Genomic DNA, 24,651 nt, shown 5'->3' with positions numbered 1-24,651 from the left:
GGCTGCTGGGAGACACAAGCTCAAATTTCACATGAAGGAACCTTTCATCTTGCATTCATTTCCACAAGGTATATAGGCGCGACGACGACGTTGCAAAAGCAGCCAATGAAAAGCGTTCCAATTAGGTGTCTTTCCCATGAAACCACACTTCTACCACTCGTCTCCACCCATATCATCATCATCCCCCATCTCCCCATCCACGATTTCCTTCGCCAGCTTCCGCTCCTCCTCGCGCAATGCGGTGGCGTTAGCGAGCTCTTTGCGGTGAGCATCTTGTGGGAAGCGTAGTGCCTGATGTCACAGAAGGGGGTTAGATGACGACGTGTAAACACAGTGGCAGCGGGACACACCTTGACACTCTCGTTATGCAGGTTCAAGCAGAAGGTGATTCTTTGATTGAAGGCGTGCTGCGGCTCGTTCGTTGAGTAGATGTCAACGTTTTCCTGTGATGGTTGCAAGTTTCAGTGTTGGGGAGCTCCTCTCCGCGTATGCAAGCTGGGTTGGTAATACCTTAGATTTGACGTAGCCTTCTTCGTGGTTGATGGAAGCGTCGATGACGCCGTCTCTTATTGCCTGAGACCGCCCAATGGTAAGCTAAAGTAGCGCATTGCTGGAAAGAGACTTTTACAAACCTTCGCGACGATGTATTCCGCATCCTCCTCACTGTCCAGCTGCAGCTTCAAGCAGATATCCCTCAAAGAAATGCGGGAGTAGGACAGGCTGATCATCCTGACACCGGTTTTGATGACGTTATGGCGAAGACTGAAGGGCAATGTGAGAACGGTGGGCTAGGCAAAAACATTACGTCTACAACATACCGAAGGATCAAAGTGAGGGTCTTGTCAGTCCTGAAGGTGGCATTGTGCTGTCCGAGGGTTTCTTGGAACTTGGCAAGGTCTCCAATTCGCACAGCTGACGGTAGAAGGCGTTGTTTAGTGGCCGCAACATTTTCGAGAAGACACCCGCCTCGCAATCAGCAATGCATACCTTGCGTAATCTGCAAGTACGGAACCAACGACTTCCGTAACATGGGCTGACGGAAGATCGCCCGATCAGGGATCTCCCCCATCAAAAGTTGCACGATGATCGCAAGTTTATTGACCTAGAGTAGAGGGCGTAAGGAAAGCGACGGTCGGATAATGGTGCTCACAACGTTAGACTTACAGCTTGCTGGAAACCCGCGCTCGCCGGGCTCGTGGGACCCTTTCGGATTGCCTGCAGCAAATGCCGGTGCGATGCGGTATAGTCCAGCTGAATTGCCTTAATGCGACCTGAATGGAAGAACGTCAAGAGTTGCGACGTGACTCTCGCGCGTCAGAAGGTGGGACCCTACCGAGGTAGTACATGTAGCGGGCGATTTGGTTGTTGGAAGCACCCTCCGGGAAGACCGTCTTCGAGACAAGCTTGTCTGCTTGGTCGTATAGGTTGAAATGCAAGTAGTTTCGAAGCAACAAGTTCAAAATGGTCGCCTAGATACCATCGTCATCAGTTATGTGCGTGTCAGGAGACTCTGCGTCTAATGCGACGTACCTGCGTGTCGTCGTCATGCCTGAGGGTGGCGGTACGCTGCACAGCCAAGAGAACCCTACAGGATGATGTTCGTCAGCAGTGACCCATCACCCAACTATTATTCGTACAACTTACGGGCGAGCGCTGGCCATTGTGTTCGAAAGCTCATGGAACCTTGCCAGATAGAAGTACAGACGTCCGGAAAGCTGGTCCAGAGTGCGACGGTTCAGCGCTTGAGCGTGCTCTACGAGGGTGCTCACCAATTGCATCCCCTACGTTGAATCGGTGAGCTCCGGCATGTAAGCGGTCCCATTAAGGAGAAGGGAATCTAACCTTCTCGTTTTGGTGCTGGTCATGCAACCAGAGCAAAACTAGGTAGTTCAGGTAAATCTCATGTTCGGGAAGGAAAGTCTTGCTCTCTTTGCCATCAGTCGCAGGTTGATCCACGTCCATAGCATCGGAACTCTGCAAAGTGAGAACAATAAATCCGCTGAACCCGACGGGTAGCTGAAATCGTAGGCCAAACGTACCTTCCCGACCCACTTAAGGAGCCCACCCTTCTTTTCTTGTGGAACATGAGTTTCAATAGCTTGAGCCAGTAGGTCCTGATTCAATCGCTTCCTGATTGACGCGGTGGCTCGCAATGCGCGGGTTGTGAACCGACTTTCAAGGGTGGCTACGGCACGATCGAGCAAAGCCAGATTCTGCTTGATGTCTGCAGTCGAGCCCATTCAGCTTCGCTAGTTCCAGTCGAAAGCCGCATCACCCCAGCAGTGTATGCCACTTCGGCTATGTCGTCAACTCGCTCGGGGTCGACTTCCTCACCTGCTAGAACCAGGGCATTACTCTCAGCCTTCTTCTCTTCTTCGCTTTTCTCCGTCTCCATCGGCACCACGTCGCCCGACTTCTCGGGAGCAGCACCCTTCTGCTGCTCCTCAGCCTTCTTTGCCTTGGAAGCGCGTGTTTCCACCATTGCAATACAAAGCTCTGCTATAAAAGACGCGAGATGGGCTGCAGAACGATGTCTGATCTTCTGTCGTCCTTCCGTCACTTGACGCTTCTGAAGGTTCTCGATCAGCGATATGAGTCTTCGAGAAGTCGTTACGGAACTGAACCTTGACGAGTGCAGTTCGGGCCTCTAAGCGACTCGGTATGTGTATATATGTGAGGCAGATGCTGTTCCCACCGAGTTGCGTTGTGGGAGTTTTGTTGAAGTTGAGGGTTAGACTCGTCAGACTTGGGAATTTCGACTTGAGTGCTTCCCCCTTGACGAGAGACGAGCCTTGACGCGTTTGCCTGTCTGGGATTCAACCAAGCATAAACCGGGAGGGATCCCAGAACTGGCAGACAAGAAGTCTATGGATGAGTGCCACCTACACAAGCAGTGCCCATCCCCCTATTCCATATCTGCGGAGTCATGGGATGTTCATGTATCGCATGTATCAACGAATGCTGTTCCTTTTGAAGACCTTCCGTAAATGGGTTGGAAAGTCACTCGTTGCTGATGTGATGCTGTCCACATCGACCACTGTTCATAATCGATGAATTTTTCCTGTAGCAAAAATGTGCTCGGATTCATCATACGGCCCTACTGCAGACCTCCATCATCGTTCATTCGAAGCTGCGTCGCTTCAACATCTGTCTCTATGATTAACTTATCGCACTAAATAGTTCCAACATCCGCGATATACAAAAGGCAGGTGTTGAAGCGAGTTGTTCGCTCATCCCATATCGCCTCCCTGCGCAAGACCAATCGATCCACATCTCAGCTTCAATCCACCCATGAAAATGTCATATGAACGTCGAGTCTCGGATCTCCCTCCGCCCGTTCCAACCCCCCTCCATCTGTTGCCTTCGCTTATCATCTACATATCTTTCAATCCCTTGCTCTCCTTTGCCTTCTCATACCGATCTGGCTCAAATCCGGCCGCCTTCTGCGTGTGCAGTACACCTTCCTCATCAACATATCTAGCGGCGGGCTTCACAATCTCGCCCAGGGTGAAGAACTTGCGTCTGCTGAGCTTATTGCACGAATCTATCCGGACAACGTCGCCAACGACACATGTGGATTCTTCGTCGTGCGCTAGGAAGTTTTTGTGAATTACGACAGGCTGGAGTGTGGGAAGGGGAACAAAGAGAGGGTGAACGTTTATCAGCTCCTGGTATTGCGCCAAAGACAACAATATTGACAAGGCTTGCCTCCGCCAGTGGCGCAACTTTGGGGATTCATACAAATTCGCACCGAAGTTGATTTTCTGCCTCGGCCAACTCTTACCTTCTGCACCACAGGATGTATCCTCGTCTTGGCTACTCTGACCTTGATCGTCTTTTGCATTTTTGTGCCAATGACCTCCCCAATAAAGGACTGCCGTGGTGGTTTGACGAGAGCGTCGAAAAGGACTGCTGTTGGTCGAAAGATCATAGTTGACGAAGGATTCCGGGGAAAAAACGTGCCGGGTTTGCGTTGAAATGTGTATGCTATCGGTCTTGGACACTGGGGCGACTGAGAGTGCGGATGTGCGGATGTGCAGAGCGGTATTGTTTGGGCGATGAATACGTAGCGGGTGGTGTGAACTGGGTGTGACTGTTGCCTGTGCCGGTGAGAAAAGGCCGACGAAGGAAACTTGCAAGCCACGTCTATATACGCGAGCTTCGCCATGTTCCGCATGTCCTCCCTCACAAAAGTGCCTTTGCTGCCATCGACATTGCACATTCCACTGGGTGTGCTACATGTAGAGCAGCGCCACATACTCGCTCACTGGGACCTGCCGCCGATACATTGCGCTTCCTTCGCCTTCCTCAACTTACCGCGGGGAGCAATGGACGAAGACCAAACCCGCACGCAGCTGGAGCAGGTCCGAAATTTACTGGAGGAAGATCCCGGAAACGAGGAACTCCAGAAGCTCGCCTCGGACTTGGAAACACTTTTGGGACTCTTGGACAGTGTTAGACCCTTCAAACAGGATCACAATGTGAGCGAACAATAGCCTGAGCCTTGCAGGTGCTGGGTCGCTGGTCGTATATGTAGTCTCAGAGAGCGATCATACTGACACGGTCAGCCTGGGTTGATACGCTGGAAACGAAGATCACCTCCCAGGCCGATGTCATTCACGTTGATAATGTCGACGCAATACCCGATGACGGACAACCAGGCCCTCCGACCCCAGTAGTACCTTTGGAAACAGGCGCAAAGTGCGTCATTCCCTTCACCCACCGCAACAAGACATACTTGCTCCCAGCTATGATTCTCGCCCTTTCTCTTGATCAAGTGCCGCCTCATGGCACTTTGCTGCTCCTCACTCCCATGACAAATGGGACCCGCCCATGCCCGTACTTCCTAGAAGGCCGTTGCCGCAGCTCGAAATGCGGTCGGTCCCACGGTATTTCCATGGACGCCTCACTTCTGCTGCCTTACGAGCTTCTGGATGGAGCAAACATCAGGGAGACATCGCAGGTACTGGCGCACTATCAGGATCTGTATTTTCCGGCGAAAGTCGTTGCCGTTGATCCGGGGAAGGGGTTCTGGGTGAAGTTTGATGGGTATGGTGATGACAAGAGTCTGGTGGCGTATGATCAGATCATTCCAATGATCATCATCGAGTCGGGAGACGGCGCTGGCGGTGGAGGTGGGGATGACACAGGGATAATTGAGGTTCACAGTAATGGCGATGCATCTGAGGGGGTTTCGTCGGAATCTGGCTCTGACTCTAAGTCTGGAGATGAGGACGATACTGGATCGGACTCGGATAGCGAGGCGGAACCCATGACATTTCGCTACGACGATGGAGAGCTTATGGGCGCGTGGGAGGTTCACACGAAAGGGATAGGCGCCAGGCTACTTGCGAAAATGGGCTATGAGCCGGTAAGCACCAGCAAACCAATTAAAATGAAGGAGGATGAGAATCGTAACTCACAACGCATTTACAGGGGAAAGGGCTGGGCAAGGACGCACAAGGGATGATTCGACCTGTGGAAGTTTCGATAAGCCTTCCAGGCAAAGGCTTGGGATTTGAGAGGTCGAGCGGCGCTGAACACTCCCACCATCATCGAAGAAAAAGACCACGCGACGCTGAAGGCGCAGAGCATAAGAAGCGGAAACACAAGCGGCGGAAGGGCCATGCTTCAGCCACCCTCAACAATCGTATAGGGCCACCCGAGAGTCAACGGACGGAAGCTACAACCGATGTTTTCGATTTCATCAACACGTCGCTCAACAAGCGTCCACCGCCGGCCAGTTCATCGCAGTCTCAGCAACAACCTTCCACAGCCTCACCGCGCACCAAAACCACCGCCTCACAACCGTCTCCATCTCAGTCTGTAAACAACCACGTCCAAATCCTCCAACTGCAATCCAAGTCCGCGCAAATACAAAAAGAGCTTGCGCGAGCTCGTGTGGCGCTTGCCAGAAACGCAAAAGACAAGAAGGTGTCAGCGGCCTATACGGAGCGGATACGTAATTTGGAACAGAGGTTGGGTGAAACTCGGGCTAAGGAAGGGAGGTTGCAGGGTGCGGTGGATGGAGAGAAGCGTAAGAAGAGAATGGTCAAGTTTTGAGCTTCTATGTATAAGGGTTGTCATCTATCTGGAATCCAGATCGCCTACACGGTCTCCCGGCAAGGCAGGCGGACACATCTTTGTACTGGCACATAAGATCCTCCATCGCGTCTCCAACAAGTCCTCGATTTATCTCGCCCCTAAACACGACGGTACATCTGTGCGGTATGACAGCCTGGACCGGCTTCGCAAAGATGTAGAAGACCCATCCCAGGTACTCTTTGAATGGAGTTGAGAAAACGCAATTGCAAGCGACGGCGACCCTGCGTATCGTCCAGCAGCAAAACATCACGTTGACGCATCAGCTTCGGGAAACCGAAAAGGAGCTCCAGCATTTACGCGCCATCCTTTCCGCGCCCCAGACAGAGGCCTTTGCCAAGATGTTGCGACGACAATATTCTACCTACGAATCTTTCGCGGGGTCAAGCGGCTTCTCAATTGCCACTGGTTGACAATTAGAGCCAGCGTGTACAGTACATGTACCCGCGCACTAATAATACGTACTGTAGTGTACGTACTACGCAGGATAGGCACTCATACGCACGCACGGGCGCCGGGCCGGGCGGGTCCCACTGGCACCCATTCTCGCTAGTGGAGTGCTAGCGGAATAGCGCTTCCGTGGCAGTTCAAACAGGTCGTCCCTGCTCAAACCGACCGAAAGGCGCTTTGTAACCAAGGGAGCAACTGCATGCTGCAATTGCACCACGCGACTCCTGGAACAAACGGGCCCTTTCTTCGAGAGGAAACTCGTAAACGGAAAAGCTAGCGCATTGATATGGATCGATTGATCTCGCGGCCAAGAGAATGACGGCAACCAACACAAAGAGAACTAGTTACATCTGCACTCAAAATACGTGCAAACAAGACAATTTGCCGCAAACAGCTTGAAAGTTCTGGCTATCTCCATCGCACCATCATGGTCCGGAAAGCAGTAAACAGTCGCTACCCCCACAACGACGCACTCAAGCTCCTTGAGCATCGCCGCAACATGCTTCACCTGCGCCCCAGTGCCAATCCACTCGTCCACAAGCAGGAGGCGCGCCTCGGGCGGAACGAGGTCGCGCCGTACCTCCATGGTCTTTTCGCCGTCGTGGTCCATGAAAGTTACGGCCACTTTGCGCGTAAAGTCCAGAGGTAGTTTTCCGCCTTTACGGACTGTAACCAAGGGTCTGCCGGTGCGGATAGCCAGCGCACCGCCGAGGATGAATCCCAAAGCATCGAGGGCGACGATGCGATCAAAATCTGCGATGGGGAAGTATGCAACGATATCCGAGATGAGTTCGTTGAGCGCGGAGGGGTTGTTCCAAAGGGGGGATATGTCAAAGCGTGGATGTCCGGTGCGATCTATCAAGCTGAGATAGGCTCTGTGGACAGGTGTCGTAAGACTTGAACCTACGGTAGGCGCGGAACGGGCAGGTATGACAGCTGGTGCGTTGGTGGAAGACCGTCGAGGCTGCGTATGGTTGGATGAACATGTTTCGTCGGTGGACATCTTATCAATTGTAAGAAACTCCGTCATGTTGAGGAGTCTGGGATGTGAGGTTGAAGAAAGGATCCTTACGGAAGAAAACTGTGCCAGCGTGGTATATTATTATACCACAACAAAATTAATTCTCCCGTTAGTAAACGCGGTGGACAAGCAACAATTACTGTATGCTACGGTTATGCGGAGGACATTGGCGAGTCGCAAGGAGCCTTCTTCTCTCTTGCGTTTCCTTCGCTTAATCAATCGCATCATGCATCCGACTCATGCATCCGACCCGTCCGTCCGTCCGTTGTAAGTACGGATGTAGAACGTTGTCGTTGTCGTTGTTGAAACACGTCAAAACAAGCGGGTCCGGGGCAAAACCCGTAGGCCGCGCCCGCCGGAGGTACAGTCTGTTGCCATAAAGCAGGTCGCACCCGGCCGTGCGCGGTCGGCCCCACCGGTTGTTGCCTAGGACAGTGACAGATCTCGTTTAGATTAGGGGTCCTAATACCGTGAATAAGGATGATGGGTGCAATGATCAGCAGCGAGGACACTAACTTACTTTCGGGGGCGACCTGCTTTATGGCAACAGACTGTATTGTATGTGCAATATATATACTTGTCCCCGTCCGTCGTCCTGTCCTGCCTCACAAGACCCGTTGCTTGCCCCCGCGACAACTGCCACTGTAGATCTACCGTCCAACGTCAGACCCTCGCTGCCCCTCCTGGGTCACCATCCCCACACTCGTCGCCCTTCCCCTGGCACCTCCAGGCGACGAAAGCTCATCCCGGCCTTGCCGGGCTGCATGGAACGTTAAGGATTGGGGACTAGGAAAATAAGGACTCTCGGGAAGCTAGTATCTGGCAACAGACCCAGCATTAGTACAATTTCTCTAAAAATATGAGGTGATTACCTCCAAAATTCAAACTATATGCTTCCCAGAGCACTGTCTCCAAGCCTGTAACATTTGTTTGGGGGTAATTTTCGGCAGGCCCGATCTGCATGAAAAAAACCAACCCGGAACAACCTGGTAACCCTAAGCACTGTACTCCATCAAGGCGACTCCATCGTGGGGGGTTGGAATGTCTCAAAGACTGTGGAAGGCAGTTCCTCCATGCATTTCCAACTCTCAGGATGTGTCTCTGCAGGTGACTGCTGCTGTTGTGCCATTCCCTGGTGGCGGGCGTGGAAATGCTTCCCATGATGTCGTCGCAAAGTTTGACGAACGGGGCCAAGGAAACGACGACGTCCTACACCGCGCTGTCAAATACCGTCAGTATGGAAAGCAAAACCGACAGTGCTGTAATTACGAAACTCCGCTCAACATGCAAGACTACAACCAAGCGGCCTAGTGGCCCAAATTGCAAACTGTGACCTGACAGGGATTCAGCTTTTCAGAATTTCAGCTGATTCTCGGCAAAAGACTTTCACTATGCTGGCCGTAGATTCCGCAACTCCCGCCAACTCGCTTCCACTGAAGCAGGGATGGGTGCTCAAGAAAGGCGGGTCGGGGTTCCTAGCCCATTGGCGACTAAAATACCTGGTGCTCGTCGGCTCTCCGGACTCGTACGGATCGCCAATGAAGCTGCTGGTGTACGACCAGGTCGACCAGTCTCGCCCGCCGAAACATGAGATTGCTTTGAGGGATGCTTCGGTTGATGAGTTGGCGGGACCCAAGGTTGCGAGTGTGAAGAAGGGAGCGGCGCCGTTTCTTATTGTGGACAAGAAGCGGAAGGTGAGTCTCTCCTCATCCCCTTGACTTGATCTTGCAAAGTAGACTTCATCATTTCCATCTGACCACGACCCACAGTTCTACTTTGCTGCACAAACCCGCGGTGACCGCGACGACTGGTTCGCCATCCTCAAACCCGCCCCACTGAAGCCTCGCCACCCCTCAGCAGCCGGACAGCGCCGGGCAACAATCAGCGGCCGCAATCATTCGTCACGCCCCGGTCTCTCCCCAACTCTGCGGAGATCCAATTCGTCACTCCGATATCGCTCGTTCAGTTGTCAGCGCGACGACGATGCCATGTCGACGTGCAGCTTTGAGACCTCGGCGAGTGGAATGGATCCAATGGATAATAGCGATGCGGTTTCCGTGTATTCAATTGCGAGCTCGAGGGGAAATAGCTCGACGCTGGATGATGGGCGGTCCTCTGTCGCGAGTTCGAGATTCGAGACTTTGGTGGGTGCCGCACTTCACGTCCCAACCCTTTAAATGCATCGTTTTGCTAACCCCGCATACTCTGCACCAAAAAGTCCTTCTGCTCCGAGCCGGTCTTGACACCGCAAGAGCTAACGTTGATGGGCAACAGTAGTGCCGTTTCATCGAGCTACAGGTACGACATCTCTCTCGCGATGGTGTTGGTTGGGAGTATTTGGCGTACTGATGCTCTGCATTTTCAGACATGAAGAAGGCTTCACTTTCCGGGATGCATTCCGTCGTAGAAGAGGTCCGTATATCTATTTTTCATTTTCCTCTTAAACGGGCAGTTCTGATAGTCATGGATCAACAGCTCCGATAAGTCAGCCGGAGGCGTATCTGGAGACCCAGCAACCCGCATGCGGAGGTGAGCGCTGATTTCTGTCGCGGACTCGGCGAACAGTGTTGGACAGGAAGCTAAAATCTCTTCAAGAAGCGTGGAATGAGCGATATCAGGCTGTGCTTTCAACCCGCTGCGAGACCGAGGAGGCTGCTCTTCAGCAAGGTTTGCGTAATGGTTGCAAAACAAGGGACGAAGAATTTCCAAACTAATCAACCTTCAACAGACATCCAACTGCAAGAAGTCATCGGCCAATTCCAAGAAACCGCCCAGCAGATCGCAAAACGGATGATCGATGACTACCACCTCCAACTATCTTCTGGCAAAAACGGATCGGTCACTCGACCTGTGACCCCGCACAACAGCGGCATGGAGAGCATGTCATCGCTGGATGCTTTTACGCAGTGTTTGAACATTGGGAAGCATGGAGAAGTTGTGCAGGATGGGATTATCTTGAGGTTTGCTAGTAACTACGATGGTGAGTGTTTTTATTATCAGTTTATCGACTGAAAAGTCACTCTCTAACCGCAGTGATCATCTCGTAGAAGCGACCCCGGAACAAGTCCAACTCATCCACCGCCAAACCTCCAGCGAGCTCGTAGCAATCGACGCCCTCACCCGAGCCTCTTTCGCATCCCACTCCACACCCCATCTGCACACCGTACTGATGGTCTTGATCGACTACAAAGGCTTCCGCGTCGTTGCCTACGCCGACATGGGCGATCGCGAGACAGAGCGGGCCATGTCGGTGCATGATCTGTCGCGAGACCCGCCGAGGACGGATGAGAGGGCGTTGGAGAGGTTGATGAGTGTCGGGCAGGCTTTGAATTTGAAGAGCCATGTGGTGCGAGTTGGGGATGAGAGAAGGATTGCATGCGCGTTGGCTAAGGATGTTGAGGTACGTTATCCCGCTTGTACTGTTCGGTTTTTGGGATGTCATCTACAAAAGCGCATTGCTAACATTGCCCGGACGTAGGTGCATTTCAACCCCGCCTCCAAAATCTACTACGCCTCCAACCTGCACAAAATCTTACCCGCCGACCATCACCCCGCGCAAGACAACAACAGCATCGCCAACCACCCCCTCTTCTCGCGCGTCCTCCGGCCGGAATTCTTCTCCATCTACGAGCATCCGCTCACGCCCGACGCCTTCACCATGTCCTCCGGCGCCACGCGGCGCGAGCGGGAAACCAATGATGGCGAGGTCGCCAGGGCGGTGAAACATCTGCGGGAGGTGGTAGTGCCGGCGTTTGTGGCCAGGCTGGACGCGTTGGATGTCAGAGTGGTGGATTCGAGGGGGTTGGTGGGGGAGATGCACAGTGCGGGGATCAATGTGCGGTATCTGGGTATGTCCAGAACTTGAAGAAAGACTAGTTCCGTGCCTACACAAACTAACACTTCGATACGCAGGCCATATCGCCCGACAATCAACCCTCCCCTACATCCGCTCCTTCGCGCAAGCGGAAATGTGCGCCCGCGCTTTCAAATCACTTTTCCAGGCCCGCATGCGCGCCGCCATCGTGCACTTCAAATCCGTCGGCGCGACCAGCATCGACGAGGAGATGAAAGCGTACGCTGTAGGCATGTTTGGCACGCTACTCGGCGCGGAGGAGAAGGGCCGCAAGTTCTTCCAGGAACGACTGAAGGAGGAGATTTTGCGGAAGTTTGATTATTTACTGGAGTGGAGTGCGTTTGTGCAGTTGCATAAACCGGCGCTGTTTTTGGCGATGCAGCATCATGTGGGTGGTCTTGCTTACCGTTCATCAATGCCTTTATCATCTGGATCCATACTGACTGCTCGCTTCGCCCATCAGTGTGGAGTCGTCTTCGAAGACACAACCGACTACGACTTCACCTCCCCGACTCCCATCCCTCGCACCTCCTTCTCCCACTTCGCAGCCCGCATCAAACAACCCGCCGGCCTCGCGCGTCTCCGCCAGCCCAGCACACCCGACAGGACAACCGGGCCTTCAGAAGATGACCGACTAGCATACCACCTCGCGCGGCACTTCAAATCCCTCGGTCCGCGCTCCAAACTCGCCCGTCTTGAAGGGTCCGCGGCCGCATTATCCCAGATCGCCGCCCATTACAACGCGACAAAACGGTACGAGGAGGCCAGACTGTACGCTCAGGCATCCCTATCGGCCGCGGCGCGGAACTCGTGTCTCGCCGGACTGGCGATGGGGATTCTTATCGAGGCGATCGCTGCTGGCGGCAGCGGGTCGGCTTTTGCACCGACGGCAGGGAAACTGGCGAAGGAGGATGAAGACCGGGTGATGGAACTGTACCGGCAGGCGGTGGAGGTTGCGTTGTGGCATTGTGGGGATAACCATCCAGCGGTGATGGGGCTGCATGATAAGGTCGCGGGTGTGTTTGAGCGCCTGGGGAAGTTGGATCGGGCGGTGGAGTTTTATGGGAGTAGTTTGAGGGTTGCGGAGAAGACGTTGGGGAAGAACCATCTTGTTACGGCTGGGTATCTCGTTAAGGTAAGAAGAGCTTCCGATTCTTTGTCGTTGTCCACAGATGTATGGACAGGACACTAATCCCTCTTCTGTTTGGCACACAGATGGGCACCCTCTCCCAACAACTCCAAAACCCCACCGACGCCTGCCAACACTTCACCGACGCCCTGCACCTCTACCAAGGCCTTTCCGCCCCGCTGCCCCTCGTCGCACACCTCCACCACCACTTTGCCCTTCCCCTCGCAGACCGCGGCGACCTCGACGCCGCCATCACGCACGCCCAACGCGCCCGCCGCATGTTTGAAAAAACCTTCGGCCAAGCCGACCCGCGCACCGTCGAAACCTACCGCCTGGTCGCGAAGTTGGTCTTGACCCCTTACGCGCGCTACGAGGGCGTGCTGACACCCGTCATCCGCGCGGCTTATAAAGAGGCCGTTGGGTGCTATGAGAAGATCTTCCGGTTTGTCAAATCCGCCACTTCCTCTTCCTCATCATCACGATCAAGCACGGCGGGTGGTTCATCAGCCTCGTCCTCAACATCCTCCCTAACCTCCACCACACCGCGCCGCCCACCCACCCTCGCCCCCCTCATCCCCCCGGCACCAGCCGCCACCCACCCACCCCCACCCCCCCTCCTCGGCACCACCTCCTTCCCAACCCCCATCTCCGGGCCCCTAATCACGCCCACCGCCCTCCACTCGCTCCCCACGCACCCCCGCAGTCTCCTGCACACGCTAACCCGCCAAATCATCTCCCTAAAACTACGCCTAATTGAATCCCCGCAACACCGCGAGATCGTGCGGATGCTTCGCGCCAACAACAAGGATCGGGTGTTGAGCGCGCATGAAGCTAGGGGCGTGGTGTTGAGACTTGCGGCGATTAGCCCGAGTGTCTATTTGGATGGCGTGCTAGGGCGGATTGAGGAGGGGGATCGGAGTGCGGTGGAGGAGTTGGGGTGTGTGTTGGGGTTGACCGAGGGGGAGGTTGTGGGGGTTGATGCGTAGATTGCGGGATGGAGGGATTGATTATAGATGACGGGCATTTTTTCTTCTGCCTTTTATTACGTTCTTGATCTTATCCCGTGTGGGTATCTCTTCCATGATGTTTCGTTTCAGTCTTCATCTCACGCCCGGCTCGGTTTTTTCCCGGCTTCACTATTTTAATGGCCATGCATATTTTGGCTGTGTACAATCATAAAGTATTATCTACTGTTATCAATTTTATTGCAGGTGGAGACAAGTTGTTTCTCGGTGGACCCTGTTTCTCCTATCGCATTCAGCGTTTGACTTCAGGTTTTCTCCCTTGACCCTCTCAATTTCCTACGTGCCAACCACATAGCCCATAACTCTCCAAAAAACAAAAAAGATCCATATCCGGGGGATAGCATCCAGCCCTTAAGCATCCGCATCTGTTGCAGTAACTGGGGGCGTAGTCCCAGTTTCTCCGATGCCCAACTTCCCACAAGACGAGAATCGTTCACTCGAAACCCGACGGCCTTCCGAATCCGTCGAGAAGTGTTCATCTCCCCTTCCCCAATCCTTCCCCCCATCACCCACCTCCTCTCTAAATCCCCAAAAGCCGATGAAACTCCGCATACTCGTCCTTGGCCTGTTCCTCCTGTTTCGGGTGATGGCCATTGATGTCCGGTCGTGGGGTCGGGGTCGGATTTTCGTACTCTTCGTCGTCGCCTGGTTGTTCTTCTTCATCGTCGTCTGCGCCGCCTTCGGCGTCGTCTATTGCTTCGTCGACGCCCTCGTCTGTGACTTGGGAACTGACGTCGTCGTCGGATAGGCGGGTTAGGTGGGCGCTTAGATACTGTCGATGCAAACGATGTGTCCAAGGGGTCAGTAAACAGAACCGTAGACGCGGCTTCAGGAAAAACGGACTCACCGTATTCATTTTGAACCCACTAACCCGCTCGACCCCAAACACGTCCTTCAATGGCTGATCACAAATAATCATCCGTCCATCCGCCGGATCCTGCAGCCCGCGTTCCTTGATGTATGCCCACAGCTGTTTAACCACCTGCGGTCTTGAAAGCGTCGTTTGGCCGCCCAGCACGGCCGCAAGCTGCGGGCTCAACGCGTTGGGGCGGTTGAACGGGTTGTTTTTGCTCGGTGTGCGTGTCGAGGGGGCGCGTTTCTCTTTCTTCTTCGGGGTGGATCTACTTGACGAAGACCGCGGCACGGGAGTTCCGTCCTCGTTCTCGTCCTCCTCCAGTTCATCCACGTCCCCGAACCCACCGGCCATGTCCTCCGGCTTGATCATATGTTTCGTCAGCAGCTTGTTGAGGGTAAACATGTGCACACGTTTCCGGTTGACGCCGAAAATCGGCTGCAGGGATTCGTCGACGATGATGTACCGTTTGTCTTTCGGGTCCTGCAGGTCGTTGGCTTTGAAGTAATCCCATAGTCTCTTGACGACTTCCGGGCGGGCGAGCAATTCGATGCCCCCGAGGAATTCGGAGAGGGCGGGGCTGAGGACGAGGGGTTTGTTGATGCCGGTAGCCTTTTTGGGTTCGGTCGAGGATGAGGCGGGCTTTTTGCGGGCGGGGCCCTTTCTTGGTGGGGCGCCTCCGCTGCGGGTTTGACGTGTTCGGCCGTTTTCGGATTCTTGGAGCCGTCGAGCTAGCTCTTCGTCTCCTCCTTTGATTCAGCGAGAAAGTCAGGTATACAGTGGTCCCTTTCATTTTTCAAATCACCTCCTCTTCTTATCCCTACCGGTGAACTCTGCAGATTCATCATCAGACGAAGCGACGAAATCCTCAGATTTGATTTTCTTGTTCTTGTTTCCAGCTGGAGCAGCTTTTCGCTTCGTGGGGGTGCTTTGAAATGATGGTTCAGATGATGCTACTATGGATGGATACAATGCCTGTGATGAGGACGGTGGTAATGGCTGCTGGTGGTGGTTGGGGTATCTCGTGGATGACGACTGCTGTTGGTGGTGGTTGGCGGCCGTCTGTTCGGAAAAAACAACACAGTATGGACGTCAATAAAGCGACGTTGGATGAAACGATGACCTATCATATATCCTAGGACGGCGGGTGAAACCCTACAACGGGCCATCAACCACCCGTTGACCATCAACCATCAACCACTGAACGTCAATCATCAACCACCCATCAACAAACATAACGATACGCTCCTCGCTCCGCTTGCGACAAGGATGTTGGGCTTGTGTGATCTGCAATCCTGGCTCCAGGTCCAGTAGGCTCGGCCTCGCCGCACTAAAGCATTCCTGGGCCTCCGGCCCAGTGGGGCACGCTATCGCTCGCCTTCTCCTCAAGTCGCTCGGAACCCTCAAGCAGATTCCTTGCGCCTCGCTTCGCTCGGACTCCGACGCGATGGGCATCGCTCACGCTCGCCGTCACCCGCCCTTTGCTCGGACACCTCCATTCCTCAACCTCACATCTCCGTCCCGCTTCGCTCGGCATCACTCCACTCGGTGGTACACGTACCTCCTCCTTCACATGGTCCTCCTGAGTCTCCCCCTGGATGCTATTCAAGATGGTGATAATCCTATCGTCGAGGTCCCTTTTCCAAGGCCCTAGACTCAGACCAAAGTCCGACTCTAGCTGGAGCCTGACCGATTTTGAGGAAACGGAGTGAAGGTCTGCGACGAGGAGGATATCGCGTATGCGTTGGTCGAACTGTGACACGTCAAAATGCGACCCCATTGTGGTCGAGTGTGAAGGTGGGAGATGACACAGAAATGGTTATTGCGAGCGAAGCGGGTTCCGGTTGAGTGCTGGCCGAAGGAGATGTAGATGGTCTTGCTTTGGAACAGAGCAGTGCTTTTGGCCGGGGCAAGGAGGGCGGAGGAGGGCAGAGGAGGGGGTGACACTGCGATCGCACATAAAAGCAGAACGCTCCCATTTAAACTCATCTGCCGTCCACGTGATCCGGGCATATAAACCGAACTGCCTCGCTTCCTGTGAAGTCGAGTGTGCTCCAACGTTTTTGGGAGCACTCTCACCAAGCCAAGATGGTGGGAACATGGGCATATCGAACCCTTAGGCCCTCCCGTGCTGTTGCGGCGGGTCAGATGCGGCCGGCTGCTCGTCGCAGAGCCGTCGCCGTCTTACCTCAACTGCCGCCACGAACCGATCACTTTCGGAGGTCGCATGACAGCGCTGCAGCCCAACAACCGGAGGTGGGGATCATAGAGACGGTACAGGGTACGCAGGGGAAGCTACAAGAGTCGGTAGCGTATGAGACAGAGACGACAGCGAACGGAGCAGATGGGACACCTGGACGCAACACCGAAGTGGCAAATGCAGATCACCAAGCTCCTCCATCACCCGCGGAGGTCGGCACGACAGAGATCATAAGATCTCAGACGGACCTCGTCAGGGATATACTAGAACTAAAACCGAGATTCCGCAAATATCGAGATTCACAGCCCGCAGCCGAGGTCCATCCCAAGACGGATCTCTTCGTTCATGCCCGCCGTACCGGCGAGGGGACGAACCGCTCCGTCATCCCGAAGACGCAACTTGGGCGGGACGTGGTTCAGCTGGAGCAGCTTGCCGGAATGGATGTCGAACACCTGGCGCCCCCGCTACCCTCGTCTGAAAAAACTGTCCTCGACGAGTTCTACACAGCAATCGGAGCGCGACAGGCTGCAAAAGCATGGGAAAAGTTTCGAAAAGTCGAGGCGGATGGCGCTACCGCCGACATTCAATTAAAGTACTACAACGCCCTCTTATACCAGATGGTCAACTTCCATCATATAATGAAGTGGGAAGATCGGTCGAGTGAGACTGTAATCCAGAACATGGAATGGGTGTCGAAGATCATGCAGCAGAACAACGTCGCACCAGATGTGTACACCTATGCATATTTCGTGCGCGCCTACGGCTTAGCAGGGAACCTGGACAAAGTGCGGGAGTATCTGAGTGCGGCCAACTCGCAGGGGTTTGTGTTGAAGGAAGGTCGGAATTTCGAGTTGCTGGCACTGGCCAAAACCAATCCCGCCAAAGCCTTGGACGCATTCCAAGCTTTCGCCACGGAGCATAACGAAGGCAAAGGCGACCGCCGGGCGTTCAAAGTACTCCTACACGCATTCATCCAACACAAAGACCATCCCCGGTTCAAGCGAACCCTGCAGCTGGGCCGGGACTACAGAATCCCGCCCGATGCAGACGACTACGACGCCCTGATCCACTACTACGCCGTCATCATGCGGAACCCAAAAGAAGCCGAAGCCCTTATGAGTCACCGGGCCCGCCGAGGAGGTTACGGCGTCTCGGTGAAAAACTACGCGACCCTGATCTCGGCATACGCCACGGAAAAAACTTACCCGAAAGTCATCGACCTCTTCCGCGAGATGGATTCCCACTCCCTCCCCCCCGGCATCAAAAGCTACAACGCCATCCTGAACGCATTCTGCCAAACCGACGACGTCCGAAGAACGGTCATGATGTTTTTTCGGGTTAGGAGAGACCCACATGTCGCGGCCGACCAGATGACGTGGAGAATTCTAGGCGAAGCCCTGCACAAGTGGAAAGGAACCTTCGGCGATCTCATGCGCTCAGTCAAACTCATACCAACACCCGAGCTCTACAAATTCCTTATCACCGGGTTGCTCCAGGCCAACTGCACCCTCTCCACCGCCCGCCTGTGCACGCAGTACCGCCTCCAAATGGAAATCAACAACAACGCGCCGTATACACCCCACTCGCCCTTAACGTACATTGAGATCGAGCTACGAAATTACGCTCGACACGGCCACCGCGAACAGTGCGAGGACCTGTGGAACAAGTATATCAAAGACACGAAACTTGAAAATCAGAACAATATCAACGCCATGATCGCCCTCTACGCCACCTCCGAGGCCCACGACATTGTCAAAATGAACGAGATGATCGCCCTCCTCACCGGAAAGGGATACAAACCCACTATACCAACCTACGAAAACCAGCTGAAAGCCATGTGGAATTTCACGAAAGAGCCGCTTACACCTGAATTACTGAATCTCCTTCGACAGGCGGTACATGCTTATACCCCTCCCAAACTCCCGCAGACAGACCCCCGACGCCTCTTCTACCGCGCATGTGAAGTCCTCGGCGACGGGGACATGGATAAAGGGTGGGAGGTGTTACACGGCGGTGGGGTGGTGCAAGTGGAGGGGCTGAAAGTGTGGAAAGAGCTTGGGCTGGAGGTTTTGGGGAAGAAGAGGACGCGAAAGAAGAGGGCGGTGGAGAAGAGGGAACGGCTGGAGGAGGTGGAGGAGATGGGAATGCGTGTGGAAGTGGAGGTGGGGAAGGTGGTGCGGAAGCAGAAGGGGAGGAAATGGAGGCCGAAGGTGGATGGGGAGCGAGAAGGAGATGGCGGTGTACGCCCCGGTTGAAACGATGGGACGGCGGTTGATGAGGACCCGCCCGCGAATCCCGACATTGGCACCGCCACCACCGCTGCCCGTGCACACCGCAAGGGCTGCGGAAACGGGACTGCCCAGATGCCGTCAACAATGTGGAGCCGATGCAGGCGAACACCACTGAAACCCGGTGACAGCGCCCCACTCGCTTCCCATCATCACACAACCATCCACATCGGATGCCACAGCTGAAGCCTCCCCTCCATCGAATTCCCCCACCACCAACCCGCTCACAGCCCCGTGCTAGCAACCTGTACACGCCGCCCAGTTTGGTGGGGAGGCGGCATCACTGCGTCTCCTCTCCAGGCAGCTGTGAGGATGAGAACGCAGTGCGAGGAGATTTGCCCACCACCCGGGACCACGGGCCGACGCAAAACGCAATAAACCTAACGATACAATACCGCTAACGACGCTGCTGCGCTTGCGGCCATGACGAGGAGCGAGACTTCTGCACCCGAAGGCAAACGCACGGCTCCGAAGGAGTAGGGTGATGAGAGAAGACTGGGGGCGTGCGCTCCTGAAATCAAGTATCCCCCCGCGGCTATCTCGAGACGTACATGCACATGATACCGACCTCCCTGGAATCCGGAGTAGCAGCCTCCCGTGTGTATCAAAGACAGGAATAGATATACAGTACCAGCATCCCCAAACGAAATGGGCAATACAGCACATAAACGTGCGAAAGGAGGGCCGGGGAGTTTTTTTTTTTTCTACAAGTGTATATACAGGTGGCGGGAATCGGGAAATATACCCTGATACGCGCGGAGACGCTCATAGACGAATGCCTAAATATAACAGAAATACGCGGAAACAGAAGGACGCGGCTAGTGTGAACTGAAGGGAAGTGCTAGGTGGGGTATGCGGCCCTGTGTGTTGTTCAGAAAGTGGGGGGTTTCGCAGAGGGTAAATGATAGTTCGGTCGGCGTTGATGCGCGGTGGTGATACATTCGGGAGGTCGGGCCCCCAACGCCCGTCATCACCTAACAGCCCTGACATCCATCCCCTCCTTCCACCTCAGCCACTTCATCCGACTCGCGACCCTGCTCCGCTCGTTGATCCGGAACCCGAATATTTTGGGCGTGTATATCCGGTACACCTCCTCGTCCAATTCGTCATCTTCTTCTTCTTCTTCTTCCTCTGCTCCTAGCTCTGGTAGACCACGCACGTCGCCGGGTATCTCGTCTTCGTCGTCCTCGTCATCATCGTCCGTGTCGGAGTTGGAGGTATCGGAGTTGGAGTTGGAGTTGGGTTCGGCGGTCGGGGGTAAGAGTTTTTGCTTCCGGCGGGGTCTTGTTGTTGTCGGGTGGTTTTTTGGGGGGTGGAGGAGGGGGATGTATTCTGGGTAGGTGAGCCAGAAGAGGTTGGCAAAGGTGGGGCCGAAGCAGGCGCCGTCTATTGATTGGTGTTTTGGCTGGCAACCGTGGTGGGAAGGGGCATGTTAGGATGGGGAGAAGGGATGTGGGTGACACAGAGAACAGGGGTACTCACATCCTTCGGCACGTAAATATCCCCACAAAGCCCACAACAAAGCTTCACACTATCCACATGCAACGAATCCGTCAACCCGACCGGCAACACGCCCGCCCCGCCACAATAAACCCTCGGACACGTCCCAAACACGCCCGCCTCAAACTTCTCCGCCATGGCCGCCATCCCCTGCTTGGTGAGGATGTAGCGTGCGTGGATCAGCGAGTACAGGTACTCCGCGGCGGTCTCATACATGGTCATGATGGGTGGAGAGACTTGCTCTTCGAGCTCGAGGTCGAGGATAAGGTCCAGGGCTTCGTTGTAGTAGGGCATGACGTTTTGGAGGCCGGTGAGGTTGAATTCGTCGGAGATGAAGTCGTCGGGGACTTCGGTGAAGTATTCGTAGCCTGCCGTTGAAGTATAGGTTAAGCATCATTGGATTTGTGGGAGAAAATGGGGGATGGGAGACTCATACCTGGTCTTGAGCAGTACCAGCTGACCCATGTGACGACCGATGATCCTGATTCCGAGCCAGACACAGATTCCTCCAACTCTTCCTCTTCTTCAAACTCTTCTTCTTCCCCAGTCTCTTCCTCTTCATCGTCATAGTACTCGGCTGTGTAAAAGGGAATGAGGGGGGTGAGTATGAGGCTCGAAGGATGAACGCAAGCACGAACAGAGCGAAGCGATGGATGGTTGTTTGGACGATGATTGAACGATACCCTGCTTGCTCGCTCCGCTCGCGACGAGGAGGTTGTGAAGACCGATGTGAGGAGAGTATTGCGCCTTTGGCGCAATGTGGCTCGCTCCGCTCGCCCGCGAACATCAGGCATCTCTCTCGAAACCGAAACCTCAAGCAATCTCCCTCACTCCGTTCCGCTCAGCCCTCCTCATACACACCATTGCCATTAACGTTGTTATTGTTATTGTTGTTGTTGTTGATGTTACCTTCCCATTGAGGGTTCATATCCTCCTCCCTCCCTCCATTCCTCAGCGGGGGAGAGGAGTTATTCTCATCCTGGTTTGGTACTCCACGCATACTGTTGTCTCCTAGATCTCGTTCCAGCTGCACTTCGCGGGCGTCGTTCCCGCTTGTTGATGTTGTCGTCGTACTACCACCACTAGTCTCAGTGTCTGAATTTGCAGCAGGTGATAGTGGTGGAGGTTGAGTAGCGCCTTGCTCAAGTACTGCCTTCTTTCGTTGGAAGGTAGCGCGCAAGGGCTTTCTGTCGTCGTCTGGGGCCGGGTCTGTGTGTGAGGCCGTGATTGCGGATGTGGGAGTGGGTGGAAGAGCGGTGGGAGTGCTTCTTTGGGGGACTCTGTGGCGCGCTGACTAAGGTTGAGAAACGTTTTTGGACTACTGGCGGTGGTTGCTACTTTCGGCGGGAGCAGTTTTGTATTGAGAAGGTAGTCTGTGGAGGGTATGAGTGATGAGCCGTCGATGTTGAGTGAGCCTTTTGGGGGGGGGGGGGGGGGGGGGGGGGGCTTGAGCGGCCACCGCGAGCGAGCGAGAGAGAGTAGAGAGATGCGAGCAGGGGCGTGCGTGATTCCCTGTGATGATTATTGCCACAGTCGCTGGTCTTCCCTCACGCGTCTCCGTCCGTCCGTCCGTCCGGCGCCCTTCCAATACTCCCACACCGCCTCGCCTCTTTGCAAAACATACCATGTTCTGCCACCTCCTGCATCCATTGCATCTTTCTTCCTCCTTCTCGTCTGAAACATCACTTGCCAAATCGCTCATTCCATTGATGCATGAGTTATCAGAAAGCAAAGATCATCAGGGCTTTCGTTTATTCTCATCCGGATTCCTGACGTCTCATAGAGTGATGCCTGCTGTTCACAGACATACGTAGGAACATGTGGAACGCCAGCCATTGCCGTGATGTTTCATATCTCCTTCGATCCCATCACTGGGCGCATCAATGTAATCGCATAATCTACATAGACGGGCAACGTATCCAAGAGGATGAATAACAGATGTCGCCAGGCGTAGTTGATGCATCAGAGCTCATGAGTGTTGAAAAGAAGCCAGCGCAAGCCGAGGGAAGGGAAGTCTCCTCAAGGCAAGCCATCGGAGATGTGAGTTCCGTCCTGCGGGAAAGCCAACGTCGTCCGCGAACAAAAACCGCCCGCCATATGATGTGATGAATCATGAACGTTTGACTCGAAGGCGCGTCTCGCCGTCTGCCCAAAAGCGTTCCCTTCGCCCGGTGGTCGCCCGTTCAACTTGAAGATTCAGAATCAGGCAGGCTGCCTCGCGGAAGAACTCGCTAGGAGCCTCGCACTCCCATACACATATCTACAAGCTGCCGTGCCACACCCGTCCCCACATATCCAGCAATGAGCTGGGACCTCGACGTATTCATCGAGCGGCTCTACCGCAACCAACTCCTCTCGGAAACCATCATCCGCGAACTGTGCGAAAAGACAAAAGAACTGCTCGTCAAAGAAGGAAACGTCACCCAAGTATCTGCACCCGTGACACTCGTCGGTGATGTTCACGGGTAAGTGATCGTCAGTTTCAGATGTATCTGTTTTGGAGATGTGAATTGACCGACTCGGGCGGGGGAGGATAGACAGTTCTTCGACGTATTGGAGATTTTCAAGATCGCCGGCTGGGCTCCGTCAACCAACTACGTCTTTCTGGGCGATTACGTCGATAGGGGATACCATTCCGTGGAAACTATTACATTGCTTATGTGTTTGAAGCTGAGATGGCCCACGAGGGTTACACTGATTCGTGGGAACCATGAGTCTAGAGCCGTTACGCAGGTTAGTCCACCGAGCGAGGTGCAGAGTTAGTTTGCGATGGGATTTGCAGACGTCACCGCATTTCTTGGCGAGCCTCAGCGAGCGTCAGATCTCTTGCGAGCGGAAACGAGCACCACATTGCGCCAAAGGTGCAATACTCCCCTCCCCCCATGTGTTTGTTGATGGGTGGTTGATGGTTGATGTTCAATGGTTGACGGTTGAAGGTTGATGGTCGACGGTTGATGTTGGTGGTTGATGAGTTTTCATCACATGCGCATCGTGGTTGAAGAATGTTGCTGATTCGTTGATGGTTCGGGAACGTTCTATGCCATACTGATGATTTCGGACCCCGCAGACATACGGGTTCTATACAGAGTGCATGCGGAAATACGGCAATTCGAACGTCTGGTCCTATTTCACGGACTTGTTCGATTACCTGGTTCTGTCTGTGGTGATTGATGATTCGATTTTTTGCGTGCATGGAGGTGAGGATGCCATGACGGGAAGGGGGAAATCAAACCGGAAAGCGCTCACCGCAGATCTCAATCTCGAATCCAGGTCTCAGCCCATCTATACACACCGTCGACCAAATACGAGTCTTGGACCGGTTTCGAGGTACGCTCATGTCAGTGTGATTCTTCGATGAACTCTGCCCAAAACTCAACACTCCCCTTCGCAGAAATTCCCCACGAAGGCGCCATGGCCGACCTCGTCTGGTCCGACCCCGTCTCCACACCCCCCACCTTCACCACGGGCGTCTTCGCCGACGAAAAAGGCGACTTTGCAATATCACCGCGCGGGGCAGGCTACATCTTCGGGAAGGAGGTGACGCGGAAATTTCTGGAGACGAATGGGCTGGGGCATATTTGTCGCGCGCATCAGTTGTGTATGGAGGGATACCAGGTTCGGGACACGATCTTGACTTGTATGGGCGAGACGAGAGAGCAGGAGATGGGGGACTCATCGGACTTTTTGGCAGATTCTGTTCGATGATATGCTCTCGACCGTATGGTCTGCGCCGAATTACTGCTATCGGGCTGGAAACATGGTAGGTGGTTCCCAATACACCCGCGCTCCGACACACGCGTGCATGTCCTCTCAAACCTAACGATGACCGTCTCCTTGTCAGGCCTCCGTCCTCCAAATCGGGCCCGGCCTGCAACGTTACTTCAACGTCTTCGGTCCCTGCCCCGACCAAGAGCGCGACTCCGCCAACCCCAACCCCGACCCCGCCGACGATCTCACAGCCCACTACCCCGAAGAAAGCTACGGCAACGCGGCGCTGTTGCGGCGCAAACGCCAGCAGGCAGCGAGTAAGAAGCAGGTGTACGGCGCGTTGAGGGATCCGTTGGAGGTGGATGATGCGTTTAATATCCCAATGGGGGCCGATTTGACTAAGGTAAGGGGATATGGGTGTGTGGGTGGGGTATGGGGGTTGGGCGATGGGGGACGGGGTATTGATTCACTGGATGGGTCTTTGATAGGTTGTGCAGGAGTATTTTATATGATATCCATGGA

At 54.4% G+C, this 24,651-nt stretch overlaps 9 protein-coding genes across 9 annotated transcripts; 4 read left to right on the top strand and 5 right to left on the bottom strand.

The window, feature by feature from the left end:
* Nucleotides 1-33: 33 nt before the first annotated feature.
* Nucleotides 34-2,765, bottom strand: EV422DRAFT_544037 (proteasome regulatory subunit C-terminal-domain-containing protein). The gene is made up of 13 exons (XM_053071362.1): nt 2,335-2,765; nt 2,040-2,224; nt 1,843-1,974; nt 1,645-1,781; nt 1,531-1,585; nt 1,334-1,469; nt 1,165-1,271; nt 988-1,102; nt 819-912; nt 633-762; nt 511-573; nt 351-443; nt 34-291 (listed from the first exon to the last, which is right to left on the bottom strand). The coding sequence occupies exons 1-13, from the start codon at nt 2,480-2,482 to the stop codon at nt 151-153; spliced, it is 1,536 nt and encodes a 511-aa protein (XP_052921774.1). The 5' UTR covers nt 2,483-2,765; the 3' UTR covers nt 34-150.
* A 672-nt stretch (nt 2,766-3,437) lies between these two features.
* Nucleotides 3,438-3,877, bottom strand: EV422DRAFT_489700 (uncharacterized protein; the record flags this gene model as incomplete). Its single annotated transcript, XM_053067451.1, has 2 exons — nt 3,438-3,620; nt 3,785-3,877. Coding segments are annotated over 2 exons (276 nt in total), but the record flags the coding sequence as incomplete, so codon positions are not given.
* Nucleotides 3,878-4,504: 627 nt separating this feature from the next.
* On the top strand, nt 4,505-6,133 carry EV422DRAFT_270015 (G-patch domain-containing protein). The gene is made up of 2 exons (XM_053065862.1): nt 4,505-5,371; nt 5,437-6,133. The coding sequence occupies exons 1-2, from the start codon at nt 4,751-4,753 to the stop codon at nt 6,061-6,063; spliced, it is 1,248 nt and encodes a 415-aa protein (XP_052921772.1). The 5' UTR covers nt 4,505-4,750; the 3' UTR covers nt 6,064-6,133.
* A 759-nt stretch (nt 6,134-6,892) lies between these two features.
* On the bottom strand, nt 6,893-7,555 carry EV422DRAFT_500747 (phosphoribosyltransferase-like protein; the record flags this gene model as incomplete). The annotated part of the gene is made up of 1 exon (XM_053068152.1): nt 6,893-7,555. One exon carries the CDS (start codon nt 7,553-7,555, stop codon nt 6,893-6,895), a length of 663 nt encoding a protein of 220 aa, XP_052921771.1.
* Nucleotides 7,556-8,887: 1,332 nt separating this feature from the next.
* EV422DRAFT_591153 (translation initiation factor eIF3 subunit 135-domain-containing protein) lies at nt 8,888-13,705 on the top strand. Its single transcript, XM_053073530.1, has 12 exons — nt 8,888-9,267; nt 9,343-9,717; nt 9,792-9,871; nt 9,939-9,985; nt 10,049-10,102; nt 10,169-10,240; nt 10,302-10,553; nt 10,621-10,973; nt 11,052-11,421; nt 11,486-11,814; nt 11,890-12,561; nt 12,642-13,705. The coding sequence occupies exons 1-12, from the start codon at nt 8,965-8,967 to the stop codon at nt 13,539-13,541; spliced, it is 3,807 nt and encodes a 1,268-aa protein (XP_052921770.1). The 5' UTR covers nt 8,888-8,964; the 3' UTR covers nt 13,542-13,705.
* On the bottom strand, nt 13,706-16,368 carry EV422DRAFT_544024 (SWIB/MDM2 domain-containing protein). Its single transcript, XM_053071361.1, has 4 exons — nt 15,995-16,368; nt 15,258-15,495; nt 14,428-15,182; nt 13,706-14,352 (listed from the first exon to the last, which is right to left on the bottom strand). The coding sequence occupies exons 1-4, from the start codon at nt 16,211-16,213 to the stop codon at nt 14,101-14,103; spliced, it is 1,464 nt and encodes a 487-aa protein (XP_052921769.1). The 5' UTR covers nt 16,214-16,368; the 3' UTR covers nt 13,706-14,100.
* Nucleotides 16,369-16,491: 123 nt separating this feature from the next.
* Nucleotides 16,492-19,023, top strand: EV422DRAFT_269884 (uncharacterized protein). The gene has a single exon (XM_053065861.1). The coding sequence runs from the start codon at nt 16,522-16,524 to the stop codon at nt 18,886-18,888; it is 2,367 nt and encodes a 788-aa protein (XP_052921768.1). The 5' UTR covers nt 16,492-16,521; the 3' UTR covers nt 18,889-19,023.
* Nucleotides 19,024-19,644: 621 nt separating this feature from the next.
* EV422DRAFT_544020 (casein kinase II, regulatory subunit) lies at nt 19,645-21,843 on the bottom strand. Its single transcript, XM_053071360.1, has 4 exons — nt 21,283-21,843; nt 20,858-20,998; nt 20,404-20,789; nt 19,645-20,326 (listed from the first exon to the last, which is right to left on the bottom strand). Exons 1-4 carry the CDS (start codon nt 21,419-21,421, stop codon nt 19,892-19,894), a joined length of 1,101 nt encoding a protein of 366 aa, XP_052921767.1. The 5' UTR covers nt 21,422-21,843; the 3' UTR covers nt 19,645-19,891.
* Nucleotides 21,844-22,532: 689 nt separating this feature from the next.
* Nucleotides 22,533-24,637, top strand: EV422DRAFT_269645 (Metallo-dependent phosphatase-like protein). Its single transcript, XM_053065860.1, has 9 exons — nt 22,533-22,886; nt 22,959-23,154; nt 23,489-23,618; nt 23,692-23,748; nt 23,813-24,036; nt 24,113-24,181; nt 24,263-24,291; nt 24,405-24,532; nt 24,618-24,637. Exons 1-8 carry the CDS (start codon nt 22,723-22,725, stop codon nt 24,448-24,450), a joined length of 915 nt encoding a protein of 304 aa, XP_052921766.1. The 5' UTR covers nt 22,533-22,722; the 3' UTR covers nt 24,451-24,532; nt 24,618-24,637.
* Nucleotides 24,638-24,651: the final 14 nt, after the last annotated feature.

The sequence above is a fragment of the Fimicolochytrium jonesii genome (genome assembly GCF_025526975.1).
Source record: "Fimicolochytrium jonesii strain JEL569 chromosome Unknown EV422scaffold_33, whole genome shotgun sequence".
NCBI classification, from domain to species: domain Eukaryota; kingdom Fungi; phylum Chytridiomycota; class Chytridiomycetes; order Spizellomycetales; family Powellomycetaceae; genus Fimicolochytrium; species Fimicolochytrium jonesii.
Note: the sequence above shows the minus strand (reverse complement) of the source record. Positions and strands in the feature narration are given on the sequence as shown.